Here is a 25333-nt window from a genome sequence, read left to right as displayed (position 1 = left end):
GAAACCCCCAGAAAGAGGGTTGGCAGGAAAACAACAGAAAACCTAGAGTAAATTAACTGACAGTTTCACACTGCATGTTTAACTCCAAATTAGACGACAGGATTGAGTTGGTGATTTGCAGAGCTTTTAGTTCAACTACCCATAGCCAATTCAAAGTCTTTAATAAACTAGCCAGCAAAAACAATGGACTAGAGCTTTTGCTAATATGACCATCACTTCGCTGTGATGTTTACAGCATTGAAATCGTAGTGCTTCCACTCCAAAAACAGATTACCTATACTCCAACTCATCAACCATGTCATATAATCTACCATGGTACTATACAATGATCATCCACAAACTAAGCCGAATATCAGGCTCCACTCAGAATTTATCTAGGCTATCAAAACGGATTCCGTCGATTCACTTTGCGTTGAGGAGCGTCCTCAGAACAGCGCGCATCTTCGGGCGAGCATCCGGAGAGAAAGCGACGCAGGCGAGGGCGATGTTCAGGACCGACAGCATCTGGCTGTGAACACCAACTGAACTTCTTGAGACCCTGGTGTCAAGGACCTGCTCCCTTTGATCGGGCCTGGCTGAAAGACTGAGAGCCCACTTGGCTAACTCCATGCCGTCGCTGACCGATGGTTTCCCAGTCAAAAGCTCCAGTAAAATGACTCCAAAGCTATAGACGTTGCCGGCCATCGTCAGCCTCATGGTGTATGCGTACTCTGCAGCCAAAATTCATTGAAGTTTAGTGTCTTCTAGTATAAACGATATTTTCTGGATTACGAAAACAACTGAACCAAAATCTTACAGGATTATCCTAGGGCACGATTTGAGAAGCTAGAATACAGGCTAGTTTGCCTAGAAGTACTGAGATGTTTGAAGTGGGGAGGGGTGCTTCAATTCGGATGGAGAATTCCAATTTAACACTGGGAAAGCAAGGGTTTGGCTGTGTCTAAATCAAGCACGTTCCATTCAACACTTCAGAGAACATGATGATGCTTTCAGTTTACATATAACTATGAGAGAACTGAAATTTGGGGGTGCTACTCAGACAGATTTGTAGTCAAGCAAATTAGTTGATAATTTTACTAAAAATCAGAAACAGATGATGACAAGTGTTTGATTAAAAAAATAGCAGAAAATATTCATTCCTCAACAAACTCAACAAGTTGACGAATAGGTGCTCAAACTGAATAAGAAAATGAGGATTGAGGATACGTGTTTTACCTGGTGGTATATAACCAACTGTACCAGCAATAGTTGAAAGGCTCCCACTACTCTTGGAAGGGTCAATAATTTTGTAAAGCTCAATATCTCCAATCTGAGGCTCATTCCTTGACTTCAAGTGGATAGTCCTCGTCGACAGATCAAGAAGCAGAACTGGCTGAGTGCGCCCATGAAGAAAGGTCAGACCTTGGGCCACCCCCAAAGCAATGCTATACCGCGAGGGCCAGTCAAGAACATCTGACCTTCCATCATGGAGTAAGTCAAACACCGTGCCCTTGTACACATGCTCGTATAGTAGGTACGCATTGTCTTCTGTCAAGGCATAAGCCAATGGCACCATGACATTCGAATTACTTAGCTTGCCAAGCACCTCAAGCTCATGACCAAATTTCTCTTGGCTCCCAATTTGGAATATCTTGTCACTCCAATCAAGCTTCTTCACAGAGTAGATCGACCTATTTGGCATCACAGCCTTGTAGTAGGTGCAGAATCTTGTCTTCAGAAATATGTTGGTGGGCTTGGAGACGGCTTTCATTGCATAAGTAAATTCAATTGCAGAGGTGTGGATGCTGTTCGTTGTTATGATGTGGTCATTGATAATTTGAGGAAGAGCCTGCTCTGGTGGTGGGCCTATATCTTCAAAGCGACAAAACCTCTTGGACAATGAGAACATAATGACAGCAGCAAGTAAGCACAATCCAACAAGAGCGCCGACAATAGCAAAGATGGTAACTAGAACAGCATGGTTCTTTGTTTTACCATCAACCGGGGTGTCATTGCCATATGTATCACTTCTAATTTTAAGCCCAGGATTTCCAGTGATATTAACTACTACGTGAGGAGGTAGGTGGAAATACCCAGACAGCTGATTATAAGAAAGCACCAACTGTGTCAAGCTGTGAAGATTCTCAAGTGTGGATGGCACTGCACCAGACAAGTTGTTGTATGAAAGATCAAGGATCTCCAAATCTGTTAAAGTCCCAATCTTTGAGGGAATAGAACCAGTAAGATAGTTATGACTAAGATTAAGAGATGAGCTCAATTTGTCTGGCATGTCTGGGATGGTACCAGTAAGGGAATTATCCCCCAGATTCAGTTCAATTAGCAATCGCAGTGAACTGACTGAAACTGGAATGACACCACTAATCTTGTTTCCTGCAAGGTTCATGCTGGAGAGCTTCGATAACTGTTCAATATTCTGTGGCATCTCACCACTGAATGAATTCCGACTGAGATTTAATATGCTCAGGTTTGTGAGAGAAGAAAATGTACTTTTAATAGGTCCACTGAGGTTGTTCATCTGAAGCTTCAGAACCACTAGCTTCTCAAGGGTGCTGATCTGATCAGGCACTTGACCTTGCAAAACATTTGACGCCAGATTCAAGAGAGCCAACTCCTTGCATCTGCCAAGCTGGGGAGGTATATCACCTGACAAATTATTGTTATCCAACTCAAGATAAGCCAACTTCGAGGCATTCCCTATGGAGTCCGGAATTCTCCCGGTCAGCAAGTTCATACCAAGCCGAAGGCGAAAGAGCCTAGCGGAGAAGTTCCGTGGAATACTTCCTTCAAGTCTGTTACTAGTGAGATCAATGGCCTGCAACACCGGAGACGCGAGTAGATCAGAGGGGATATTCCCACTCAGAGTGTTGTAGCTCAAATCCAACATCTTCACATGCTCGGTAATCCCATTTGGGATCGGGCCGGTAAACCTATTCTTGTTGGCTGCATACCGAGACAGCATCGTCGAATTCGACAGTCTCCCAGGTATTGCCCCACTCAGCTCATTACCTGAAATGAGCAAAGTCTGGAGCTTGTCGAGCTTCCATAACTCATCTGGTACATCACCAGTTAGATTGTTCTGGCTGAGATCCAGCATAACAAGCTCTCCATACGAAAACAGACCTGGTGGAATTGGACCCCTCAACTGATTACCAGACAGCACCAGCTCCTCCAAGGAGGGCACCATGCTTGTAGGAACACCACCACTCAAATTGTTGGTGCTAAGGTTCAAGCTTCTCAATTGGGGGAATGAGCCTAACTCGGTGCTCAGATTTCCCCTAACAAGGTTGAAGGACAAATCAAAAACCTCCAGCCGAGGGAAACCGGAAAAACCGCCGAGCGAACTAGCGGCCTGATTGCTGCTCAGATTGAGCGACCGCAATCCTTCCTTCATGGAGCAAGAAGGGGAGAAGAGTCGGTCCCCAAAATCGGTGAAGGAATTTCTCGAGAGATCAAGAGACAGCAAGGTGTCAATAGCACATATGGTGGCGAAGATGGAAGAGTTAGAAACGCCGTGGGCTGACAAGGTGATGTTGGTCACCACGGAGAACGAACCGGAGTTAGAAGGAGAGCAAGCGATTCCACTCCATAGGCATGGATTCGAGACGGTCGTGTTCCAGCCGGCTCTGCGCCCCACCAAGCTCAAGAGATCCCTCATGACGGATTCCTGCGTGCTGTTTAGGGGAAGGGGTGGCGTGCCGCCGGCGGGGGCGGCCATGGACAAATGAAGACACAAGAAGGAGAAAAAGAAGAGCGGCAGCGGCGGCGAGAGGCCATGGCTAGAGCAGGAACAGTACCTCCTCCTCTCCTCCATGGCGGCTTGCCCTCGGCTTCCTGTTGAATCCTTCCCTCCTTGCCGATCTTGGCAGGAACGAACAGTTGGAAACAGAAAGGAAGAAGCTTTCCTCTCTCTTTCTCTAGGTCTCGGGTTTCTCGGCGGCCATGGCTCTCTGCTCTCTACTTGTACTGTTCTTGGGTTTTGCTCGACGTTTGAGGATTTGGGTGTTGTACACACAGAGAGAGAGGAGGAGGCTCGAGTGTCCAGTATTTTTAGAAGAGGAGGTGGAATTTTCTCTGTCGCCATTTTCCTCTCCAGAGTTGACTGACTGACGCGCGTATTGTGATTTGTGACCTGAGGCTGAGGGCATAGCTGAGAACACAACAGTGAAGGAGAAAGGCAGGTCTATCATTCTCATCATGGGCCCTACCCAAATAGACTTTGAAAGGGTCAAGAGAACAGCTGGATTTGGAGAAAAATTTAGGGCATTTCCGAACCTCAGAAAAGGTGAAAACACTGCTCCCTCCGTTTTCTTGAACAACTCCGTATACTCCATCTGTCTCATATTAAGTTTTCAGACAAAGTTGCGACACTTCATAAAATAACTTTTTTTATTTAGTACCTTATATAGCTCGTTGACACTTATTGGTTTTCACTCCATGGTAATGACTGATCACACTCATTTAATTTTAAACACACTTGATTAGCCATACTAGAAACGAGAACTTGTCTCGGTTAAAATGTACAAATCTATATGAGAAGAAGTATCAACATATATACTTATAAAAATACTTATATAAATCTATATCTATACTGTCTATTAATTTTCAATTGGTGTCGTTTCATCCACAACTCTTTGTCATGGGCCTTACCCAAACACACCAGCAACGTTTGGTCCACCGTGAAATTAATGAGCCTAGCCCAAAAGAGACAACAAGCCCTTAAGACACCAAATAAGATGATTTAGAAAAAGACAACAATTAAGGGAATAATTATCAGTGTAAGTAGTATGTTTCTAACATAAATAATTGTGAAGAACGGAGCAACATACGGGACATTTAGCTGGTTAAATTTACTATTTCACACTAACATACAAGAAATAACAATCAATGATACATAATGTAGACCATGTCAATGCCTAAAGCATTATTATCTATTTATGAACGGGATGTAAAATTTAAACACAAACAATTGACAAAGAGAGCAAAATATTTAATTACCCATTCCATTGCATTTGGTTTGGTGGTTCACACCTTCACTTCCTTGCCACCATTACCCACACACCTTACAAAAAGCATGCACAAGAGAAAAGCAAAGCTGTGGTTGTACTACCAGTGAGGACATTTCTAAAGTTAAAAAGGAACAAAAAGGCTGTTATTATATGTGAGTGCACGAAGGTCCGGGTCTCCATGCATGACTCCTTGACATGCTGTTCCTGTCATCATAATTAGAGTAATTAATTAATTAATTACCTGGCCTACCACCACACACTTGACGAGGAGACTTTGAATGGACCTCTCCATTGTTGTCTCTTGCTCGATCCCTAGTCTTTTCTTCTCCCTCAAACTTCTCTGCTTTCATATGGATCGACCAGCTGGTCCAATAATTCTCTACCTACCGTCTCCACCACCACGTCTAGATCAGCCCCAGCTCCGATCCAAGAATGTTATTACACCAAGTTTGGATGTAATTAATCAATCTGTCTGAGGATATAATTTGATCTGGGTCTTGTTTTGGATTGAACACATCATTTATATGTACACTTTATCTGAAAGGACGGCTATACTGAAATGAGCTTCACTGGATCCGCTCAACGATCTAATTGCACTCATTCCAGGGTGTATCATATAAACAAACCCGATGGCCGTACTAAGCAAGGAATAACAAGAACAAATTATAAGGGGGGGTCAAAAAGGTAAAGGTGCTTGCAAATTTCGCGTCAGAGACAGGACCGTGTTTGAAGGCGAGGGCGCGGAGAAAAAAGAGTCGCCTATGCTAACGCGGCTCTTTGCCGTACGTTTTGGGTCTCGAGAACCACTTGTGTCAGCTGATCATAGGTACTGTACTTACTTACACAAGGAGCTAGTATGGATCAAAGTTTGCGTAGCACATTACCAACAAGATAATGTAAAATTATCAATTGTGTTATCTGTTTAGTAGTGAAACCTATTGTACTGGATACTCTGATACGGAGTAGCAATTATTTTTCTGTAGCTATTTAAGAAGATATGTACAAGTTTCTGGGTACAATGCACAGTGCCAAGAGCCTAGTTGGCAAGGATCTAGCCACTAGTTTAATTATAATTTTAGTCATCAAGCACTCACTAATCTCTATACATGACAGTGAGAATGGATCTCTCGAGTAGCATGCATAATTACTCTACCCTTCTCTCCAGACAAGCAATATGAATATGTGACGATGATTAGTCAGGTAAAGTAGAGTACAGTACGTGCTTCTCCGTGATGTGCTGCTACTCACAAACGGCTTAGCCTCCACATTAACAGTTTAAAGTTCTCCCCATGCATGCCATTTCCATTAATCCTTTTGGAACAGAACTCAATTTAAGTCACGAGAGATACGTCGGTTCTTAAAAGAGCAAATTGCACAAAACCACTACATTTACAACAAGTATTGATTTATACTAGTCAATGATTCATAGTAAATGTGTACAAGGAAATATTATATGCTAGGGTGTCATACGGTGACTTGCATTACAAGTGTAAAACAGTGGAGACTTGTGAGACATAACAGTGACTTGCATTACAAGTGTAATACATTTAAATGGTCCAGAGAGTCCAGGACAGATAAACTGAGCCATCATGGAAAATACAGAGGTATTCTCGAAGCTTGTTCTAAAGGAAAGAAAACCTCCTTATAAATTGCTAATGGAATTGGCTGGCTAACCTATGGTTTCGAGCAGCTAAGTGAGGTCTCTCCGTTGAGCTTGCAGCTCAGTTGCCGCTGCAAACCAATAGACGGGTGGCGGCCCAAGCGAGTTGAGACAACCGGCCCATTAGAGGCCCTACAAAGGAAAATTGGAGTTCCATTCTGATAATGCTGAGTTTAGCTTCTGAATTCACGATAATTTGGACACTAAACCAATTAGCCATTAACCGTGCTCAGTAAAGAAAAATGCCCACGTATTAGGTGCAATCTGGCTTCTTTTGAGCAATCTATAATGTGCACACATCTCTAATTGGTCGACCAATGTTTAAATTTCAAACTAAAACTGAACATATGTTAGTGGTAACAAAAAGAATAAAAACAAATACATACGAAGTACAAGATCTTGAAGTTTTCAGAATTTCTCTTTCATGTGACTTGAAAGTTTTAACATGAGCAGTGAGTTAATAAATGTGTGCACTGTAACCCTTGCATATGCTCTCTCCGATCCTAAGTTGAACTAAAACCACGACAAAAATTTAGCATTGGAGGGAGTACTTCTTAACTTTCTTTTTGTTTGAAAGGGCCAAGTATTATGCAGGATGTTTTTTTTACTTATCGGATTGCCCTTTAGCCCTAAGTTCACTTCCAAGTTCCAACCAGTACATTGCAGCAACCAGTAGAACATCCTAATAAGTTAACTTGTCCAAGTTCCAACTGAGTTTCTTCCAAAAAAATAAATAAAGTTCCAACTGAGGCAATACGTGGCAGTGGTACCTCCAACCATTCAACTTCGTGCCACCTCTGATGCTGACAAGGCACTGGAGCCACTGACTGTATGCACCAGAAAAGTGCTCATCGACACAGAAGAAGGGAGATGAATTCCAAGCAGGCTCTGACCTTGAGCAGGATGCCAAAAGCACTGCGTGCCCTCTGCTGCATGTCTCCTTCTATTCTTCCATGCCATCCCTCCAAAACCATTCAAAAACACAGCACTGTTCCCCCTCAACATCACTACAATTTCTGGTCCATGTGTGGACTCCAGCTTGCTTGGCTCTGTTTCCCAACAAGCATGCTTAAGCTTAACCCCATCACCATTAACCAAACACTCCACTTGATCAGTTGATTATTCTAGAAGCACAGAAGAGAACTTCCCACTAACACATGCCTGATTGATCAGCTCAGCATGCACTCGCATTTAGCATTCTAACTAGCATATTATATTACGTTCAGCCCCAGTTACTTATATTTCTGAATTGGACATTCTCTAGCTAGGGGTCCATTGGAATTCTTGTTGTGATCTCCAGCTCTTGGATTTTAGCTGTACTGAGTACTGACAATGGCATGGCGATACCATCTTGCAGTTAACCATTAGCAATCAATCAGCAGGTCCTTTTTGCATTAGTGCTTTGCTGATTGGCGTTTTGCTGATGGACCAACAAAGCTAATTTAATCAAGACAATTAGCATCCAGCCAACCACCAAACCGTATAGTACTCCTGTACTGCTCCCATACGCCAACCATCACTTGAGATTCAGAGATTAAAAACAAACAAAGAAGGCACACCACTCTCCCATAGCATTTCAAAAAGGTAGATAAGGAGTTGCAACCTCCATTGCCAGAGCTCCACATATATACATACACACTAACACACACAGCTTATACAAAGAGGGTCTTCCAGAACGCACCTGTGTTTCGCAGCAGCCATGGGGGAAGAGTTCACATTCCCCAGCTGCACCCAGCCGGAGCAGCGCGGCGGCGCCAGCAAGAGCCTCGCTTTCCCCCAATTCGCCTCGCCGCCGCCGTGGTTCTTCGTCTCCGTTCCCGGCGCCGACGAGGACCGCCACCGGCGGTGCTTCTCCGCCGTCGAGAAGCCAACCAAGGTCACCAACAAGGACGACGGCTACTACTACATCCATGGCGGCGGCGGATCGGAGAGGTTCGCGATGGCGGAGGAGCAGCACAAGATGGACATGCTGTGGGAGGACTTCAACGAGGAGCTCGCCCGCGCGCCGCCGCCGTGCCCGCTGAGCAAGGAGTGGGCCAGCGAGGCGTGGCTCCCCGGCGACGAGGCGCGAGCAGCCACCCGGCATGCGGTCGTCGTCCCCGGCTCCGGCGGTGTAGTCCGGCGGAGGAGGCTGAGCCTGCTGGTGATGCTGAAGCTGCTCAGGAAGCTCTTCCTCGCGCGCAAGTCCACATCCAGGAAGACGCCGCCAACCTGAACCCTGATTCTGCAATTCCGATGAGGAGATTACATAAAGAGTGGATGGATCGATGTTTCTATACATCTAAGGTGTATATATCGATGTATTATGATCGATTAATACATCTTTTTAGGATTTTGCTGATGAATCTTCTTGCTTGTTTCTAGCATCACTTTGTCTGTGTTTAGTTATGCTCTGTTTGATTACACCTGCCTATCAGAACATACTGAATATGCTTCTTTCGTTATACTTTTCGCATGAAATCGACAGGTTAAATTCAAAGATTCAAACTCGCTTCAAAAATTTCGAACCTTAAGTTACTTTGGAAGGTTGCAAAGGTAGAATACGGGTCCCAAGGCTGGAAGTGCAGGCATGAATCAGAATGATTACCCACTAACAGCTTAGTGGACTCATGGCGGCACAATTAATCAAGTGGCCCATCACAACGATTTGAAATATAATTCTCTGCCTTGACATGGCGACTAAACTGAGAAAAAATGACTCAGTTGGAAGTGAATATGACATCAGGAGATTCCTCTTCTTCTTCTTTTTTGCATTTTTTTTAAAACAACACCTTCAGCCTTTCAGCCGCTTAGATGTCACAAATTTATCATGACGAAGAATAAAAGGCGTCTTTAACAGAAAGAAAACACAAATCTTTATCATAGCGAAGTATCGGAAGAATATAAACAGGTCCCTCTTAGATAGTGCTTAACTGCATAATGACATCTATGGAAGACAAACATCAGATTAAGGAAGGGCCATGTGGCATGTGAAGTACACACCAACAAACTGATTGGTCCCAACTCCCAAGTGGACAGCAAAGAATAGTTGTCAGCTTGAGGTTATTTTGCAGTACATACCGATCTACACTTGTTTGGTAGGTATTGCATCACAGGAGATAAGGATCTCCTTTACAAGCTAAGGTCGTTGGTTACTATGTCATGGCAGAGTACTGAATTCCTCAACTGGAGGTAAACTTATCAATAACCTGAGCCTAGCCACAAATGCTAAGCAATGGGATAATGACATGACATATGGTATAGTCGGACAGATTAGCTGCTGGTTCAGAATCATATCTGACATCCGAACTGCACAACATACATTGTAGAAAGGGGGAGCTAACTACTACAGTAGTACTGTACCATTTTTGTCTTATTTCTGCCAAGATAAATCATTGTGTTTCATCCAAACTTTGTTTTTCTTAACATGGAACATGCAGGGTGACCATTGCAAATGACACTCAAAACATTTCCAGTATGTGGACAGATATACAGGAAAGTCAGGGGTTCGCTTGTTTTTCTGAAGGGGGCACTGGATTACATGTGCACATAAGCATATACAGGATCCAGTATCCATTAAAAAAAAATGCCCATCTGACAAACTCAGAAAATGCCCATCTGTTGACAAACTCAGAAAGAACGACTTAGCAACCAGAGCATCATTCTGCAGGTTGAGGATCGCCGCATTATATTTTCCCAAGAGTCATACTGCAAGTAGGAATAATAATAATAACTCAGCCAATCAAACAGATGAGCATGTGGCTTCCTATCATAACAGCACCGAAACTGAAACTCAATATGGTAGGCTTAGGTCAACAGGATCCACTATGCGAAGTACACCGATGTATCCAGATTATACTGTACCATGATGGATGATAAGAGAAACTGATATCCAGCTTAACTCCTAAGCAAACCTACAATGACCTGTAGAGGAAAACATCATCTGTCAATAAGACTGTATTTCTAGTCAACCTTCAAATGAAACAGAAAACTAAACCAGAGTGCAGTACCATCTACTAGCTAACCAGAGTACTTTACAACCTCGAAACACGACTTTTATAAGAATAAATTTATTCAAATAGAAAACCTTAACCACCAAAATCAAACTTAAATACTCCCTCCGTCCAACAAAGGATGTCTCAAGTTTGTCAAAATTTGGATGTATCTAGACATGACTTGGTGCATAGATGCATTCAAATTTGGTCAAAGTTGAGACATCCTTTGTTGGACGGAGGGAGTATATATATTTTGACTTCCAAGTGATAATGTAGAAACATAAATGGAATAAGGAAACTGCAGAACTTCAATTAAATTTAACCATACAAATAAATCTTACCTTTATTAAATGGCTACAGAAAACATGGTGGTCTTGTTACATCACTTTGAAATGTTCTTCAGTAAATCGGTCAAAGAACCACAATGTGTTGATTTGTACTCGCATTGCTCACAACAATACTTTAGTGACTGAATAACTCTCAAACACCTGGAAAAACAGCAAGCATTAATGTCAGTCATATTCGGTAATATTTTTTTTCCATCGATTTGGTCATGTCCACATCCGGCACACTACTGCCCAGTGCGACAATTTGAGCTTGAGCTGCTAAGACAAGAGAATACGATGGGAGCATGGTTCAAAAACTGCAGACCTCTACTGGTTGGTTTGGTTCCAACCATTACCAATGCCTATGGCTATAAGATGTTGGCAGAGTTTGTCAAAATAAAGTTAACATTTTTTGCAACAAAGATAGTGATACTGACAGTTGCCATTTGGGGCATGCCTGCAATATGCTAAACCAGAGTTTGACAATGCATTGTTTTTCCTTTGTTTATTGTTTCTAAACTTCTGCCCCTTGCTAGTGTTTCTCTTGTATTTTCCTTCTGGGCCGCTTCGCGTGACCCTCTATGGCAATAAATGGATCGCTGTGTCCGTTTTGTCAAAAAAAGACAATGCATTGTTATCTAAGTTTGATTTGATGCCAATGACCAACTCGGCAAACCAAAATCGGCTTATCAGCTATCAGGATTAAACCAAAATTTGTTGGTATGCTAAACATCGGTAAATCGAGCGGAAGCAACATTGTCCCCATTTTTATCAATGAGTGAACAGTTTATTTAAAAATGGAACAAAGTGCCCTCGAATAAATCTCAAGCATATAGTAGTACAGATGAGTTTTTTTTTTACAAGTATAGTACAGATGAGTTAGTAAAGGAGAAATTGGTACTCCCTCCGTCCCAAAATAAGTGACGTGGATTTATATAGATTCTTATACAAATCCACACCACTTATTTTGGGACGGAGGGATTAGATATTTTATAGCAGCAACTCGGGAAACTTTCTTTAATGGTTACGAAAGCTATGTTAGAATTTGGTTAATAATCCAAGTCTGTCAAATAAAGTGAGTAAGTTGTTGCATGCCTCTATGGACAGAAGGCACGATGGTCTTCATTGTGAACCATCAACTTCTCTTCTTGGGCTCCCTTGCTAGCATAGCCAATAGCCAGGTCACTTCTAAGGCTGGCTTCATGAGCACATCCTTGGTGGTTGTTTTCTTGATAACTGAAGGAGGAGCTAACTCCGCTCCTCCTGCACTCAGCATGACCACTGTCTATTACCGGTGTGACATTGGATTACACAGTTACTTGTAAAACCTAGATGTGCTTACAGGATTCGACTAACGGTTGCCAGGATAATCTTTGCAATCTACATGTCATTAGGAGAAGATAAAAGTCTTGAAACACACAAGAAGACATATTTTCTTCTGAAGTGACCTATTTTATGACAGCCTTGCAACTCCTGAGCTGCTTGGCTGTAGAAGTTGATTGAGAGTCAGCAGCATGTTTGGACCAGGGTTCTAACATCTTGATGGGTGCGAATGCTTGACCATCCACAACTAACTTTCCTCTCATCACTTCCTTTGTTTCTCTAGAGGTCTGGACAGTGACATTAAACTCATTATCCCTGTTGGATTTAGCGGCACTCCACCTATTGCACATATTTGAGATTTAGGAGGACAGAGGAGAGAGGGTGAGGCTGCTCACTTAATTCTGTCCCCATTTTTTGCTTTGCTGATTTTTGGCAGTGGCACAACAGCAAAATTTGACTTGTTGAATTCTTTCTTGTCATCCACCCAAATTTTCTCTTATGATAAAACAAATATAAATAGGTGATGCAATCAGAACAGGCACATAAAAGGAAAACAGAAATACTGCTTCATTGAAATCGACGTATGCTGATACATAATAACCTCTCAACTAAACATGCCACAGCCACAGCAACACCCAACTAAACAGACCTACCCAACCAGCTCCCTGCGGCAAACATTTGTTGGAGAGAATTAACATAACATGCTGCTGACATGACCATCCATGAAACTTTAGCTTCGAAACTAGAACCACGCATAGCTTATGGTGACGAATACGCCAACACCAATTCCTCATCTGATACGGTACGAAGCCATCAAGTCCACGGCGTCCATGGCTCCTACATCCCAATACCTAGGTCCAGCTCCAATGCTTCCCTAACCCTACGCCATGACGAAGCATCGGGTCGAATACCCTACCCCCCAAGTTCCCAAGTTGGAAGCAATTACAAGAACGAAGAGAAGAAAAGAGCTCGGAACCGAAGGATGGGGCCATACTTCTTGGAATCGAAGAGGTTCTTGGAGAGGCAGGCCTGGATGTCGCACGCCTCCTTCTTGCACGGCTCCTTGCTCGGCTGCCCCATCTCGCTCCTCCTCCTCTTCCCCTTCCCGCCGCTGCTCGGAATCAAAGAGGTTCTTCGAGACGGCGGTGTTGAATTTTGACACGCACCGTGGGGAACAATGGCAAGACGCCAGCAATGGCGGTTTCCGCTTTCTAGAACAAGACTGATTCTGTACCAAATGGGCTGGTCTGTTCGGCCCACTTAAAATCCAGTGGGCTTAGTCTCTTTCGGGCCCAACTACGCTTGGGCTCTGCCTGGCCCATCCCGCGCTTGGTTTTGCGCAGCCGAGACAATGGAATCGGAAACAGAGACAGCGAGGGGAAAACTTGTGGTATTACGGCTTCTCTTGTTCAGGGGAGGATAAGAGGAGAGGGCGAGGGAGAGGTCTCGAGAACTCTGTGGCAGATGATGGAGCGGCTTTGGATACCATCCCATCAGACTCTTGGAGGTAGGTGTAAATACACCCGGTTTGTTCATCGCTCGCCGATCCATGTTTCTTCGTGCTGCCATGTGATCATCGTGATGCCTACCACCTGCTTGTGGAAATGATCATGTGAACTTTAAGTCTGGTTTTTTTTCGTCCTGGTTTGAGCAATCAAGCTGAACCGAATTAGTAAGCCATCATATGACTTACTAACTTGGATGTGTGCGTCTTTGTGGTATTGTCTCGATTATAAGATGTTGCACGTACATATAAATTATGAGTTGGCATTTCGCTGGCTTATGGTTTGTTCATGTACTAATGGAGTACTAGATTATAGTGGGTGTGGTTTTATTTATTTTATTTTCGTGAGGAGGTAGGCTATGATGTTTGATTGGGTTTTTGGGAGAATAGCAGAAAAAGACTGAACAATGGGTTGTTTCACAATTGGTTTTATGATATGTTGTTGGCTGCCATGGTAATGCTGGTCCTTTTGTTTCTCTGCATTGATTTTTCGCTAAATGATTACCTATTAACTGATGTTTGAATGAACGGCATTTAGACAAGAGTATATCTTATATACTATTTGACTTCTGCAATCCACACTTTGATAAATTATAATTTCTGGCAAAAATATGTCTTGCATCAGGATTTAATAATTTATGTTCTAGTTGGATAAAATCTATTTTCTTCATGCTTTGGTTATTTCTCTATATAATTTGTCTTCAGTTAACAAATGTTGCAGTGACAATCTGTGTACTGTATTAAGGAGCTTCACCTTTTCAGGTAGAATGTTGCCTTTTCTCAGACACTACTGTGTCTTTGGAAGTCATCATCCCTTAACCTGGAGCGGCTTACAAACCACTGAGAGAAAACATAACCAAAATGGAGGCTGGATTGCACAGTGCGCGGCAAGTGGCAATGGACCTTCTGTTTCAGACATAAATGGTGCTCAAAAGGATTTTGCTTTGCCAGATAGTTTGCTTTGCAATGCTCGTATTCTCTATTGTGCATCTCCTGCCATGGGTCACAACAAGGTAAGCAATTTCACAATTCCAATGCTCTATTTCAGAGCAGTTTTTGACATTCAGTTCGCAAGTATGATGAGCTTTTTGTTTCAGTTACTCAAACAGTGAAACTTCGCTTACATGTTTATAACTGATAGCTTAGTACTGATGGGAAGTTCGTCTTACAACTCACTTGACTCTTGACTGGATCGGAGATTGCTGAAGAACATGCAGTGTTTGAATTAGCTCTTAGATGAACTTTCTTTCATCAAGCCATCAAATATTGGAATGCTTCAGAATTAAAAAAAGTAAATTTGGTCAAACTAAAGGGAAAGGTTATATATTAAAAGGAAAATAGATATCATATAGTATACTGTTTGTCGATTAGGCTCCTAACCCAACTATTTGTTGTGAATCTTAGTCTGTTAAAGAACATAGTTACTGTGTATCATATTACATTCCTTGCTTTCAGACATCCTATTATCATTGCCATAGCAAAGTCATTATGTGTTAACTGTTAAGTTGGCTCGTCTGGTTTATATCCTAATATATCCTGTTTATATGTACCCAGGAATCGCATCCAGAATCTAACAAAAGAGTGCCGGCAATAGTCGATGCTCTCGAAAAATTGGAGCTTACGCCCAAGGTATATAAGCAACACGATTTTGAGCTCGTACTTTTTGTAATCTTGTATTTACAGATCATATCTATTTTGATTCGGTTTAGTTTGAAGCTAGGATCTAAGTCATCTAACCGGAATACATTTTCTTTTACACTTCTGTATCTCACTCTATATTTTTTTTAGTATTATTAAAATAACTGATAAATTATAAATTTTCCATAACTTAGGTAAGTGCTTTACCAACGTACTCTTATCTAGTATAGTAAAAAAATAAATGAAATTTAACCCTATCATTGTCCATCACCTTCCTAAATTCTTCTCAATACACTTCAGTTAAAAGTTTGTTCTTATATGCTAGAACTAGAGTATATAGGAGGTAAAACAAGATATAATTTATGTTTTTTCTAGTTAATCTTCGAAAAAGTTCATACAGTTCTTGCCCATATCCTCATAGAAGCTCTATCTGATCTGATTCAAAAATCAAGGTTCTAACATGAGCTCCTTTTCGTTGATTCAGCATCGTGGATCACAGGTTCTTGAAATTCAAAATTTCCACCCTGCTTCACTTGATGATGTTGCACGAGTTCATTCAAGAAAATACATTACTGGACTCGAAAAGGTAATTTTCATCAAGCTCTTCTTTTGTAGTCCTACCTTTTCAAGAGAAAAAGAAAGAATACAGAGCAACTGCTTCTGATCTGCATTGCCTTTTCCTAACTAAAATGATCGAGGGTTTTTTAGTTTAAGTATATAATGTCAACTACAAAATACACATGCTACTTACATGATGTGTGGCTGAATGTTTTATTCAGCATGGTCACTGTTGCAGGCTATGAGTAGGGCTTCAGATGAAGGTTTGATATTCATTGAAGGAACTGGACCAACATATGCTACACAGACTGTAATGCTCTCTATGCTGTGCTCTTATACTGATGATATGGGTTGGCTAATTTATGCACAGTTTTCATTTTGTGTCATATCAAGGGAAATTTTGGTCTTGCCTTTAGAAAATGAGGGGGAAATGTGTTTCTGACTTTCTCAACTCTCTGATGAATTAAATAAGATCTGTGGCCTGCTTATTAGTTGATTTATGCGTTGAATGTTTTCAGAGGCTTTTTTTTATAATAAAAACTATAGAACCTGTCATCCGTAATTATGACAAGTAGCAACTCAGAAATATATTGACACCTTATTCCAAGTTGACACTAACATTAGGACATATACGTCAATACAATTTAAAGTGCACAGAGTTCCATTTATACAACGGAGCTGGGTGTTCTGCCCCATTTATTTTAAACAAAATTTAACAGATCTTATTTAAGTCTTGTGATAAAAGAAGTTCAAGATGATTTGTTGATACAATCTGATTAAGAGAATGACTTGTTAGTATTGAAAGATGGTTCCCTGGTCCCTGGTTTTCTTCCATAGTTGTTGTGTCTACGACTATTCAAACTTTAGATGTTGCTTCTTTTTTTCTAATTATATTTTGTTTACCTAGACCTTCCAAGAATCACTTCTTGCAGCTGGTGCTGGAATTACATTGGTTGATTCAGTGGTAATTAATTTTCTCCCAGTTGATTTTCTTGGTGGTTTTGGAGTGTTTGTTATTTCATGATTTAGTAAATTTTCCTTTGCAGTGCTCGTTTCCCAAGAAATGTTGTATGTTTTCCTAGGTTGCAGCATCAAAGCTGGGCCCAAGCCCACCCCTTGGATTTGCGCTAGTAAGGCCACCAGGACACCATGCGGTTCCTGAAGGTCCCATGGGCTTTTGCGTCTTTGGGAACATTGCAGTGGCAGCTCGGTACGCCCAGCATCAACATGGATTAAAGCGGGTCATGATAATAGATTTCGATGTTCACCATGGCAATGGAACATGTGATGCCTTTTATGATGACCCAGACATCTTCTTCCTCTCAACCCATCAGGTCTGTCAGACTATCACCTTAGACTGGTGTTGGACTTATTTTACCGTTTCAATTATCTGGACTCACTATACCATTACCATGAAAGTCATTTTTCTCTGGGTTTTTGTATGTGTAGCTAGGAAGCTATCCTGGCACCGGTAAGATGAACCTAATTGGTCAAGGCAGCAGCGAAGGAACAACGCTCAACCTGCCACTGCCTGGTGGCTCAGGTGATTACTCAATGAGGTGTGCATTTGATGAGGTGATTGCTCCATCAGCACAGCGATTCAAGCCTGACATCATCCTGGTTTCAGCTGGGTGAGTCTCCTCAAAACTACATTATTCTTGAGAACAGAAACATGCCAAAAAAAAGAGGAAAAGCTTACATTCTTCAGAGTTCTGCAAATATGTAGTACTCTGTATCTCGCTTCTCAATCTTGATCATGTAAACAATGAAGATTCATAGTATTATCTACATTGATACTCTAAAAATACACAAAATTTCATTCGTCCACTTGTCAGCTACGACGCGCATGCGCTGGACCCGCTAGCGGGGCTGCAGTTCACGACGGGCACGTACTACACGCTGGCGTCGAGCATCAAGCAGCTGGCCGGGGATCTCTGCGGTGGCCGCTGCGTCTTCTTCCTGGAAGGCGGCTACAACCTGCAGTCTCTCTCCAGCTCCGTCGCAGACACCTTCCGCGCGTTCCTCGACGAGCCCAGCCTCGCCGCGCAGTTCGACAACCCGGCGATGCTCTACGAGGAGCCAACGCGGAGGGTGAAGGAGGCGATCGAGAAGGTCAGGCATCTCCACTCGCTGTAGATTACACACCGGAGATGAGCTCAGGCACACTGCTGCTTTGCAGTGTGCGCGCTGCAGAGTCAGATTGTGTGCTGCGTTTGCAGGTGTAGCGTGTGTGTATGTGTGTGTATAAACTGTATGTATTTTGAAGATCTGCTCGCTGCTCATTTAGACTTGGTTAATTCCTGTTCGAGTGCGTGTAATTCTTTATTGATCACACGCACATAGAACTGTGTATTCTATTTACCTTGGATCATACATAGAATTGTGTGATTCACACAACCTTGTAAAATATATTGACTGAAATTTGGCTCGATTTTTTGCCTGAATTTAGAAGAGCGAGTGGTACACAACACAACTGAGTCACCACTACGCTTCCAGGAAGTCGCTCTACAAAGTTACTGAGACGGCTTGACATCTAGATACTGATCCAACCCACTAGCTTAGCCATACAAACGGTTGGTGCCACACATAACAGACACAATGACACAAACACATGACAGCCAACCTGCAACGAGACACATATCATTTCCCCACAACAACTGTCGATCGTGGTCGTGGCCAGCTCCCGGAGTACGAAACCACATCACGAGCAGGCAGGACCTGTTAGAATTTAAATCTGTGAGCATTTGTATCCGGGCTCCCCAAGAACCGAGTCTTTCGAAGGTAGTAGGGTGAAAAATAAAGGGCATTGTCTACCCCAAAACTGAAATAAATTAGACCTTCATGTGTTTGTGCTTGGGGGGATGCAAGTCTCGCTAGCATGAACTGTATCGAAGCATTTTCCTAGCAGTAGAAAAAGAAATGCAAATGTCAGTCCATAATCTGGAACACGAGTTATATATGTAAACCTTGTACTTATTATAAGATTTGTATCTCTTACATTGTTACATTGAAGCCACCCTCGTAGAGCAGCTATGATTGTGGGGACTGGAACACCATACGTGAGTCCGTCTGCATGGCTAACATGCACCCCAACCACAAACAAGATTTTGAGAAAACGGGTGAACCTGATGCGCCAGGACTAGCTACGTAGTTTGAGCGAACACATTCGTGTTCAGGTGTTTGAGCAATCGGTGGTCCTTTGCGAGTATCCGGTGGTCCTCTGCAAAGGAGAAGGAGACACAGAGTAAGTCATATAGAGTGCTAGTAAATAGTAACTATATATAGTCGTCGGTTAGTTCCTTACACTATTTTGCCTTGGAACGTCCCTGGGCGCACAACGTGTGAACCAACCATTCTGAAAAAGGAAAGCATAACAACATCCATCTCCGGCACAGTGGGTCCAGCAAAGAACTCCACAGGAGTGCAGACATGCTGCGAATCTGCAATCTTCAGCAAGGAAAGATCCCTAACCTTGTCAACATGGAGTAGCATGGCAGTTTCATTACTTTTGTCGGAGAAGTACGCCGGCATGGAGGAGCCCAGGGCAACCCCTTGCATGATGTGTTCACAGCTCATAACAAGATGTGTGCCGCTCATGGAATATACAATGAAGCCATTGCCCGTTGTTCTGCCTGGAGAGTGCAACCTTACCATAGAACGCTCAAACTTGGCAAATATGGTCTCGTCCAACCGAGACATTGTTTGTGATGCTGACAAAGAGAAGAAAAACAAACGAATCTTATCAGCATTACTATTTCTTATTTAACTTAACACTTAAGTTTCTAACTTAAACTAGAACTACAAATTCCAGCAACGATCGAGCCCGTTATTGACAGTCATTTATACATGCATGATGCAGCTACCGATTCTACGGGACAAATTAATTATGGGCAAAAAATTAATCATCTACGGTACATCTTGGAATTGGACTCCCAAGATGTACAGATATACGTGTTCTGCTAGTACCAAGTACCGTACAAGATCAAAGATCCGGCTATTGCTAGAAAAAAGAAGAGAGATGGAAATCTGAGGAAGCAAAGAAACCGAAACCTTCCAAAAAGAAAAGGGAAGAAAAACAAGATAAGCACCGGCCGGGAAAGAATCCAAGAACCAGAAACATAAGCCTGGAAAGATCAAAGAGGAAGTTCCAGTTGAAAGAAAAACAAGCATCACACTAGAAAACCCCCATGGTTTCTCTTTGCAAGAACTATATGCTGGAGTAGAGCTAGGTAGAAGCCTAGCACAGAAAGATAAAAAACAAGTGCCAGGTGAGGAACGATCCATCGATTTCCTCAAAGAGAGAACATACAAATCAGCAAGATCGATGTAAACAACAGCAGAGTCACAAGATCATAACGCAGAAGTATTACCTTTTCGGCTAGGCAGAAAGAAGCTCACACGAGATAAGGTTTGAGCTTAATCTCTCCAATGGATCTAGCTAGCTCTCTCTTTCTCCCTTACCTTCCCTTGGAGTAAGATAGGAAAGCAGGAGGGTAGCTCCACTGCTAGTTTGGCTCTCCTTTCCTCTGCGAGGTAAAGCAGCAGCGAGCTGAGGCTGAGCTAGTTAATGGGAGCCAAGGGAAGGCAGGGAATTAAAGGTGTGAGATGAAGGAAGCCGGGTCACAGCTAGCTGATGGAGCGCCTGCAGAGCTCATGAGAGAGACCGCTTGCTGGCTTGCACGGAAATGTCTTCTCCGTTGCCTTGGCCTTTCCTCCCTTGCTTACCCATTTCTGGCTATTTCGACATCTTTATATATTCTGTTAACCATGCCACCTTTTCCTCTTTTCATATGTGTTATTGACAGATCATTTATATATGCATGATGCAGCTACCGATTCTACGGCTGGACAAATTAATTATGCACAAATAATTAATCAGAAAACCTGTATATATACAGGTAATTAAAGTTGTCTTGCAGATTTCAACTCAACACGGCCTGTCATGTTCGCTGAACAATTGTTTGCCCAATGCTGGAAAGTGCAGTTATATACATGCATGTGTTGCTAATTCCAGTATTGGCCGGTTAACATGCATGCTAGTAACTAAATTAGGCCATTATACATTACCCATGTATTAGTCGTCCCATGATCCATTATCACATGTGCTGAATTAAATCACTCGCCAATTTTCTTTGCTCCCAGCAAAGAGAAGAGATGTAAATTAACCCATGATTCTTGACATAACTTGGGGCCGCTAGTCTCTGTTTACTGAAATAGTTTGCTAAAGAGGATTTTCAAAATCTTGCAACGGGAATTGCACGAAAGAGACGCATGCACAGAAAACCATAGGCCCTCTGCGAAGCACTGTTCCCTCTAACACAAAATGGATCATCACCAACGTACAAACTCCTATTCAACCCATCTATATATAAATACATGTTACATGCATCCATCGTCTATAGTTCATAGTTCCAATTGCCTGCTGGCGCATTTCACATGCAATGCAGCAAGAAGCTAGGGGACGCGGCACGTTCGTACAATATGGAACAAAACTTTGCAAGTTGGATCACTGTAAGAGAGTGACCACCATGGCTAGGTCTGGCTGGGGTAGTCACATGCATGCAGCACACTCTAGTCAATGCAATCCCTCTCAACACGTAACGTACGGGCCGGGCCTTATTCTTCTCTCCCCTTAGCCCTTTTCTGGTGCTATGCATTGACTATGGAGTCTGGATCGAGCATGGTTGTTCTTGCTCTTTGTTGGTAGACACTGGAGTAGACAGGGCCGCTGCTGCCATGGGGAAGAGCATCTATCCGTGTCAAAAAACATGGTCGATCATTATCTTTGATTTTTCATTCTTGGTCTTGTCCAGTCCGAGAGTGAGTTAATCTAAGAATGTGATTCTAATTCAGCGTTATTTACTACTTAATTACTCCCGCCGTTCCAAAATATAGGATGTATAACTTTTGTTGAGAGCCTAACTTTCTAAACTTTGAACAACGTTATCACGATGAGTTTGTGCTCCGCTCTGTCAAGTCCGAAAGCAATGCCACCGGATCAAACGCTTTTATTTAAACCTCCCCGTTCTCCACCAAAACCCCCAAACCCAACTCATCATCTCACCTAGCTGCATCGGCGTGCCACCACGTCTGCAAGGCGCCTTTGAGTTTCGGCTCCAAGCACATATAGCCTCTGTTGGCACCACCGCATCGGCGACAATGTGGCTCTAGATAAAAGCAGGAGTCTTGTCTCCGCCTTTTGACTCGCACCCGCCGAAGAAGGGGAGAGTACCACAAAGTTACATCATGCATATATAAATGTTTCATTTACTAGCATATATTACACATATTTAACTTTCTTACGTACGTATTTTGTATCATGCATGCTGAATACAAGGTTTTGGCTATACTAGATAAAATTAATTACCATGGCGTGGCAAGATTTGCGGTTACCGGAAAATACCGCTCGAGATCTTTCAAGCGAATTTTAAATTCAAAATTTTACAGGGAGGATACTTCCAATTCAACTAGTGGTACCGGTGACCCGTGTCTTCATATATTCTAACTGATCACTGAACGTTTAAATTCAAAAAAATAAACTGGTTATTAGTAAGCTCATTTACTGGGAAGGGGAACTAAACGCGGCACCCAAAGTTAACCGCGATGCGCGCTGATGAATTGTTCAAGGATCCGGCCAGTCACTTGATGCGTGCCAGGGACGACCGATCGATATGGATGGCATGGTAGCTTTAATTTACTCTCGCCCACCAATAAGAATCGTTGAGAGAGAAGAGAGAACTAGGAGGGGTCAGAGGTCGATGATGGCGCAGTGGACGGTCAGGTCAGGGGGTGTCAACATCGCGTTGCCGAGAATAGCCTGCGCAGCACCTCATCCTGCGCCGAGAGGCACTACCCCACAGCCAAACCCGTCTTGGTGCTAAGCTCAAGCTTTTCTCTTTGCCCATCTAGTACCTACACGCCAAACATCATCTCTATCTACTTGATGCATGTCACACTCCTCCTGCCACAAAATTAACCATGTGATCGACCCAGCTAATTAAGATCGACTGACACAAGGGAGAAAAGGCACAGTGCATGATAATGTTTGGACATGTACATAATCTTGTGACCATTGAGTCCAGATTTCGATCGGTTGAAACAGCAAATGATGCACTTTTCTGAACCATGTACGTACAGTACGTACTACTACCTTTCGCTACTCACATCATGAAAACAGAATCGCCTAAAGTGAGCTAAGCTATATAATCGCAATGGACGCAGAGTACAGGTCTCTCACGAAGGGAAATGAAAACCATCACCAAGAAACCAGTACCCCTTCGACGCGTTTAATAGTCAGTGACTAACCGATGAATACGCGTTTCACCCCTTGACCATAATGGCTGGAGTACCCGGCCCAAAACGGGAAGGTATATGCGTACACTGGACGCACCATCAGCAACAACAGCAGCTAGCTGCAGAGCATATCACAGAGCATTCGACGATGCTGACGAGGGCCAGCAGAGGGAGTTGCATCACTGCATGGTAGTACTACTACTGCTTATGCAGCTGAGAACAGAGAGATGGAGACAAATCAGTGGCATATATTGTACGAGAAGCCCATCTGATGGGAGATCCATGCATCTGTACTGTAAAGCTGCTTGTACACTTACCTCACTCATGGATATGAGTAACCGTAGCTTGGTAGTACCAAGTAGGTGTGCACCGGTCCTGGTAGAACCCAGATCAGACCACATCATGTGAAATCATAGGTGATGCGTAACATTGGTAAGTGTTTTAAATGAAACATTGATGTGGATAATTTGGATAATATAGATATTTATGTGATGACATGTATCTTGTTTGGACTTAGTGTTTTGCTAGTGGTGTGCTGATCCATTAGTTTCTTATGTGAAAACATGGCGTGAGTTGTGTGGAACTTACCCTGAGTCAAGTCGTGGACTTATGCTCGTACTGGTTATTTGTGTGTTCGCTTGCAGGTGTTGTCGGAGCTAGAGGAACGTGGTCGATGACGGGATCGAGGGACAAAGCTTGGGAGAAGCTGAGGTCGAGGATCAAGGTCATGCGGGACGTTCGTGCGAAGGAACAATGGAAGTGAAGGCTACGATGATCCGGGAGGGCACCGGTTTGTCGTACGTTGTTTATGCCGGAGATGTACGGTATTGGAGATATTTGATACGTGATGGTCGAGTTTTGAAGACATCACAAAAAGAGTTGATGGCATGGAGTGACATCAATGTGAAGATATGTAGGTCCAGCCGTGGCTGGATGAGAGCTGTTTAAAGATTAAACAGTAGAGTCATCAATATGGAGTCGGATGGAAAAGTGGTTCACATAAAAGTTGTGCGCGTCGTCGAGACGAATAACTTTTATTTTGGAGTCGTCTCAATCCGAGGTCTTCTGTGGGCCCACGGGCAAAATACCGACCGGACAGAGAAGTTCGTGTTGGATTCGGACTCGGTTTAGGGTTGCGAATTTTCCCTTATAAATAGAGGGCATCCTAGCTAGGGTTTTAGTAAGGACGTGAGGGAACTCAGAGCTTTGGATCTAGATCAATTCTTGAAGAGTTCTTGGATGCATGGTTGCATCTTTTGTAATCGATCGACATCGTTGCAATAAAGAGATTCGTTGGCGGTGTCATCTCTGTTCTTTTCGGATCTTCGTAGATTCTTCGTGCTAGATCTTTCTAACACTTTGGTACAGGTTCATCACAAGTTCATAATACTTTGCTGCAGATTTATCATGAGATCAAGAGAAGATTGCGATTAATTCATCTTTCTTGTTATTCCTCGAAATCGATTATAGATTAATTCTCGTAACTTTCTGTCAGCTGTTACTGATTTGATCATATCTTTTGATTTGTAAGTCCAATTGACCTGATTCTTGTTGCCTGTGTTAGATAATTTCAATACCTTTCTTTTGCATACTCATACGTATTTTTTGGTTCATCCAATCAAAAGTTACGGCTGTTTTACTATCACGGACAGAAAGGTGATTTAGGGTTTGAGCTTTCGGGAAAAGTTTTAATTTGCTTCCGCGCAATCATTCACCCCGCTCTGATTGCCTATCTCGATCTCACACATCATATCATTCTTGGCTGCAAAATCCAGACATTCTGATGGAGTTCCAACTTCCAACCACTGTCAAATTAAAAACCAGCTCCATATATAGCTGTCAAATAGTAATAATCCTCAATTATGTCTTCCCAGTTTATAGGTTCAAAGTTCAAACACATGCAGGAGATTCCACAGAAAAAAAGATATGATTATGATTCCAACTACAGTCAACATGTTAATTATGATCTAGAGAGAAGAAAACATGGTGCACCAAAATATGGACACGTGTCCCAAAATGCAAAGGCAAATATCAGGTCAACACGGCCTCAC

The 25333-nt window shown here is 42.7% G+C and overlaps 5 protein-coding genes across 8 annotated transcripts; 2 read left to right on the top strand and 3 right to left on the bottom strand.

The window, feature by feature from the left end:
• Positions 1 to 43: 43 nt before the first annotated feature.
• LOC100840961 (leucine-rich repeat receptor-like tyrosine-protein kinase PXC3) lies at positions 44 to 4141 on the bottom strand. The gene is made up of 2 exons (XM_003576949.4): positions 1216 to 4141; positions 44 to 710 (listed from the first exon to the last, which is right to left on the bottom strand). Exons 1-2 carry the CDS (start codon positions 4079 to 4081, stop codon positions 403 to 405), a joined length of 3174 nt encoding a protein of 1057 aa, XP_003576997.2. The 5' UTR covers positions 4082 to 4141; the 3' UTR covers positions 44 to 402.
• Positions 4142 to 8068: 3927 nt separating this feature from the next.
• LOC104584761 lies at positions 8069 to 9112 on the top strand. The gene has a single exon (XM_010240347.3). It carries the CDS (start codon positions 8366 to 8368, stop codon positions 8879 to 8881), a length of 516 nt encoding a protein of 171 aa, XP_010238649.1. The 5' UTR covers positions 8069 to 8365; the 3' UTR covers positions 8882 to 9112.
• Positions 9113 to 10033: 921 nt separating this feature from the next.
• LOC100846156 (cx9C motif-containing protein 4) lies at positions 10034 to 13494 on the bottom strand. Of its 2 annotated transcripts, XR_732724.3 has the most exons (4): positions 13284 to 13494; positions 10982 to 11128; positions 10510 to 10569; positions 10034 to 10353 (listed from the first exon to the last, which is right to left on the bottom strand). XR_732724.3 is itself a non-coding variant. In XM_003578775.3 (3 exons), exons 1-2 carry the CDS (start codon positions 13367 to 13369, stop codon positions 11023 to 11025), a joined length of 192 nt encoding a protein of 63 aa, XP_003578823.1. In that variant the 5' UTR covers positions 13370 to 13494; the 3' UTR covers positions 10041 to 10569; positions 10982 to 11022. The 2 variants fall into 2 exon arrangements, 1 of the variants encoding a protein (XP_003578823.1); XM_003578775.3 differs by having other exon boundaries at positions 10041 to 10569.
• A 147-nt stretch (positions 13495 to 13641) lies between these two features.
• Positions 13642 to 18420, top strand: LOC100845854 (histone deacetylase 14). 3 transcript variants are annotated; one of them, XM_003578774.4, is made up of 9 exons: positions 13642 to 13796; positions 14556 to 14806; positions 15348 to 15422; positions 15916 to 16017; positions 16228 to 16299; positions 16897 to 16953; positions 17072 to 17323; positions 17439 to 17620; positions 17825 to 18420. In XM_003578774.4, the coding sequence occupies exons 1-9, from the start codon at positions 13754 to 13756 to the stop codon at positions 18123 to 18125; spliced, it is 1335 nt and encodes a 444-aa protein (XP_003578822.1). In that variant the 5' UTR covers positions 13642 to 13753; the 3' UTR covers positions 18126 to 18420. The 3 variants fall into 3 exon arrangements, with proteins under 3 accessions (XP_003578822.1, XP_024311116.1, XP_024311115.1); XM_024455348.1 differs by having other exon boundaries at positions 13665 to 13796; positions 14560 to 14806; XM_024455347.1 differs by having other exon boundaries at positions 13676 to 13800; positions 14542 to 14806.
• On the bottom strand, positions 18401 to 20586 carry LOC100840660. Its single transcript, XM_024455350.1, has 6 exons — positions 20360 to 20586; positions 19294 to 19699; positions 19115 to 19209; positions 18988 to 19034; positions 18827 to 18890; positions 18401 to 18707 (listed from the first exon to the last, which is right to left on the bottom strand). The coding sequence occupies exons 2-6, from the start codon at positions 19686 to 19688 to the stop codon at positions 18691 to 18693; spliced, it is 618 nt and encodes a 205-aa protein (XP_024311118.1). The 5' UTR covers positions 19689 to 19699; positions 20360 to 20586; the 3' UTR covers positions 18401 to 18690.
• Between the last annotated feature and the right edge of the window lie 4747 nt (positions 20587 to 25333).

Source organism: Brachypodium distachyon, chromosome 4 (assembly GCF_000005505.3).
Source record: "Brachypodium distachyon strain Bd21 chromosome 4, Brachypodium_distachyon_v3.0, whole genome shotgun sequence".
Taxonomy (NCBI): Eukaryota; Viridiplantae; Streptophyta; class Magnoliopsida; order Poales; family Poaceae; genus Brachypodium; species Brachypodium distachyon.
This window is presented reverse-complemented; position numbering and strand designations above follow the sequence as displayed.

Bases quoted from the DNA above. Each gene is read 5' to 3' on its own strand.
- LOC100840660 (XM_024455350.1), bottom strand. From the start codon at position 19,688: ATGTCTCGGTTGGACGAGACCATATTTGCCAAGTTTGAGCGTTCTATG. The intron at 19,035-19,114 runs GTTCACCCGTTT...ATGGTGTTCCAG, and splicing joins AGCTAGTCCTGGCGCATCAG to TCCCCACAATCATAGCTGCT. The intron at 18,891-18,987 runs GTAAGAGATACA...TTCTACTGCTAG, and splicing joins GGTGGCTTCAATGTAACAAT to GAAAATGCTTCGATACAGTT.
- LOC100840961 (XM_003576949.4), bottom strand. From the start codon at position 4,081: ATGGCGACAGAGAAAATTCCACCTCCTCTTCTAAAAATACTGGACACT. The intron at 711-1,215 runs GTAAAACACGTA...TTTTGGCTGCAG, and splicing joins AGTTGGTTATATACCACCAG to AGTACGCATACACCATGAGG.
- LOC100845854 (XM_024455347.1), top strand. From the start codon at position 13,754: ATGATGGAGCGGCTTTGGATACCATCCCATCAGACTCTTGGAGGTAG. The intron at 14,807-15,347 runs GTAAGCAATTTC...ATATGTACCCAG, and splicing joins CTGCCATGGGTCACAACAAG to GAATCGCATCCAGAATCTAA. The intron at 16,300-16,896 runs GTAATGCTCTCT...TTGTTTACCTAG, and splicing joins CAACATATGCTACACAGACT to ACCTTCCAAGAATCACTTCT.
- LOC100846156 (XM_003578775.3), bottom strand. From the start codon at position 13,369: ATGGGGCAGCCGAGCAAGGAGCCGTGCAAGAAGGAGGCGTGCGACATC. The intron at 11,129-13,283 runs GTATGGCCCCAT...CTGTTTTTCCAG, and splicing joins AACCTCTTCGATTCCAAGAA to GTGTTTGAGAGTTATTCAGT.
- LOC104584761 (XM_010240347.3), top strand. From the start codon at position 8,366: ATGGGGGAAGAGTTCACATTCCCCAGCTGCACCCAGCCGGAGCAGCGC.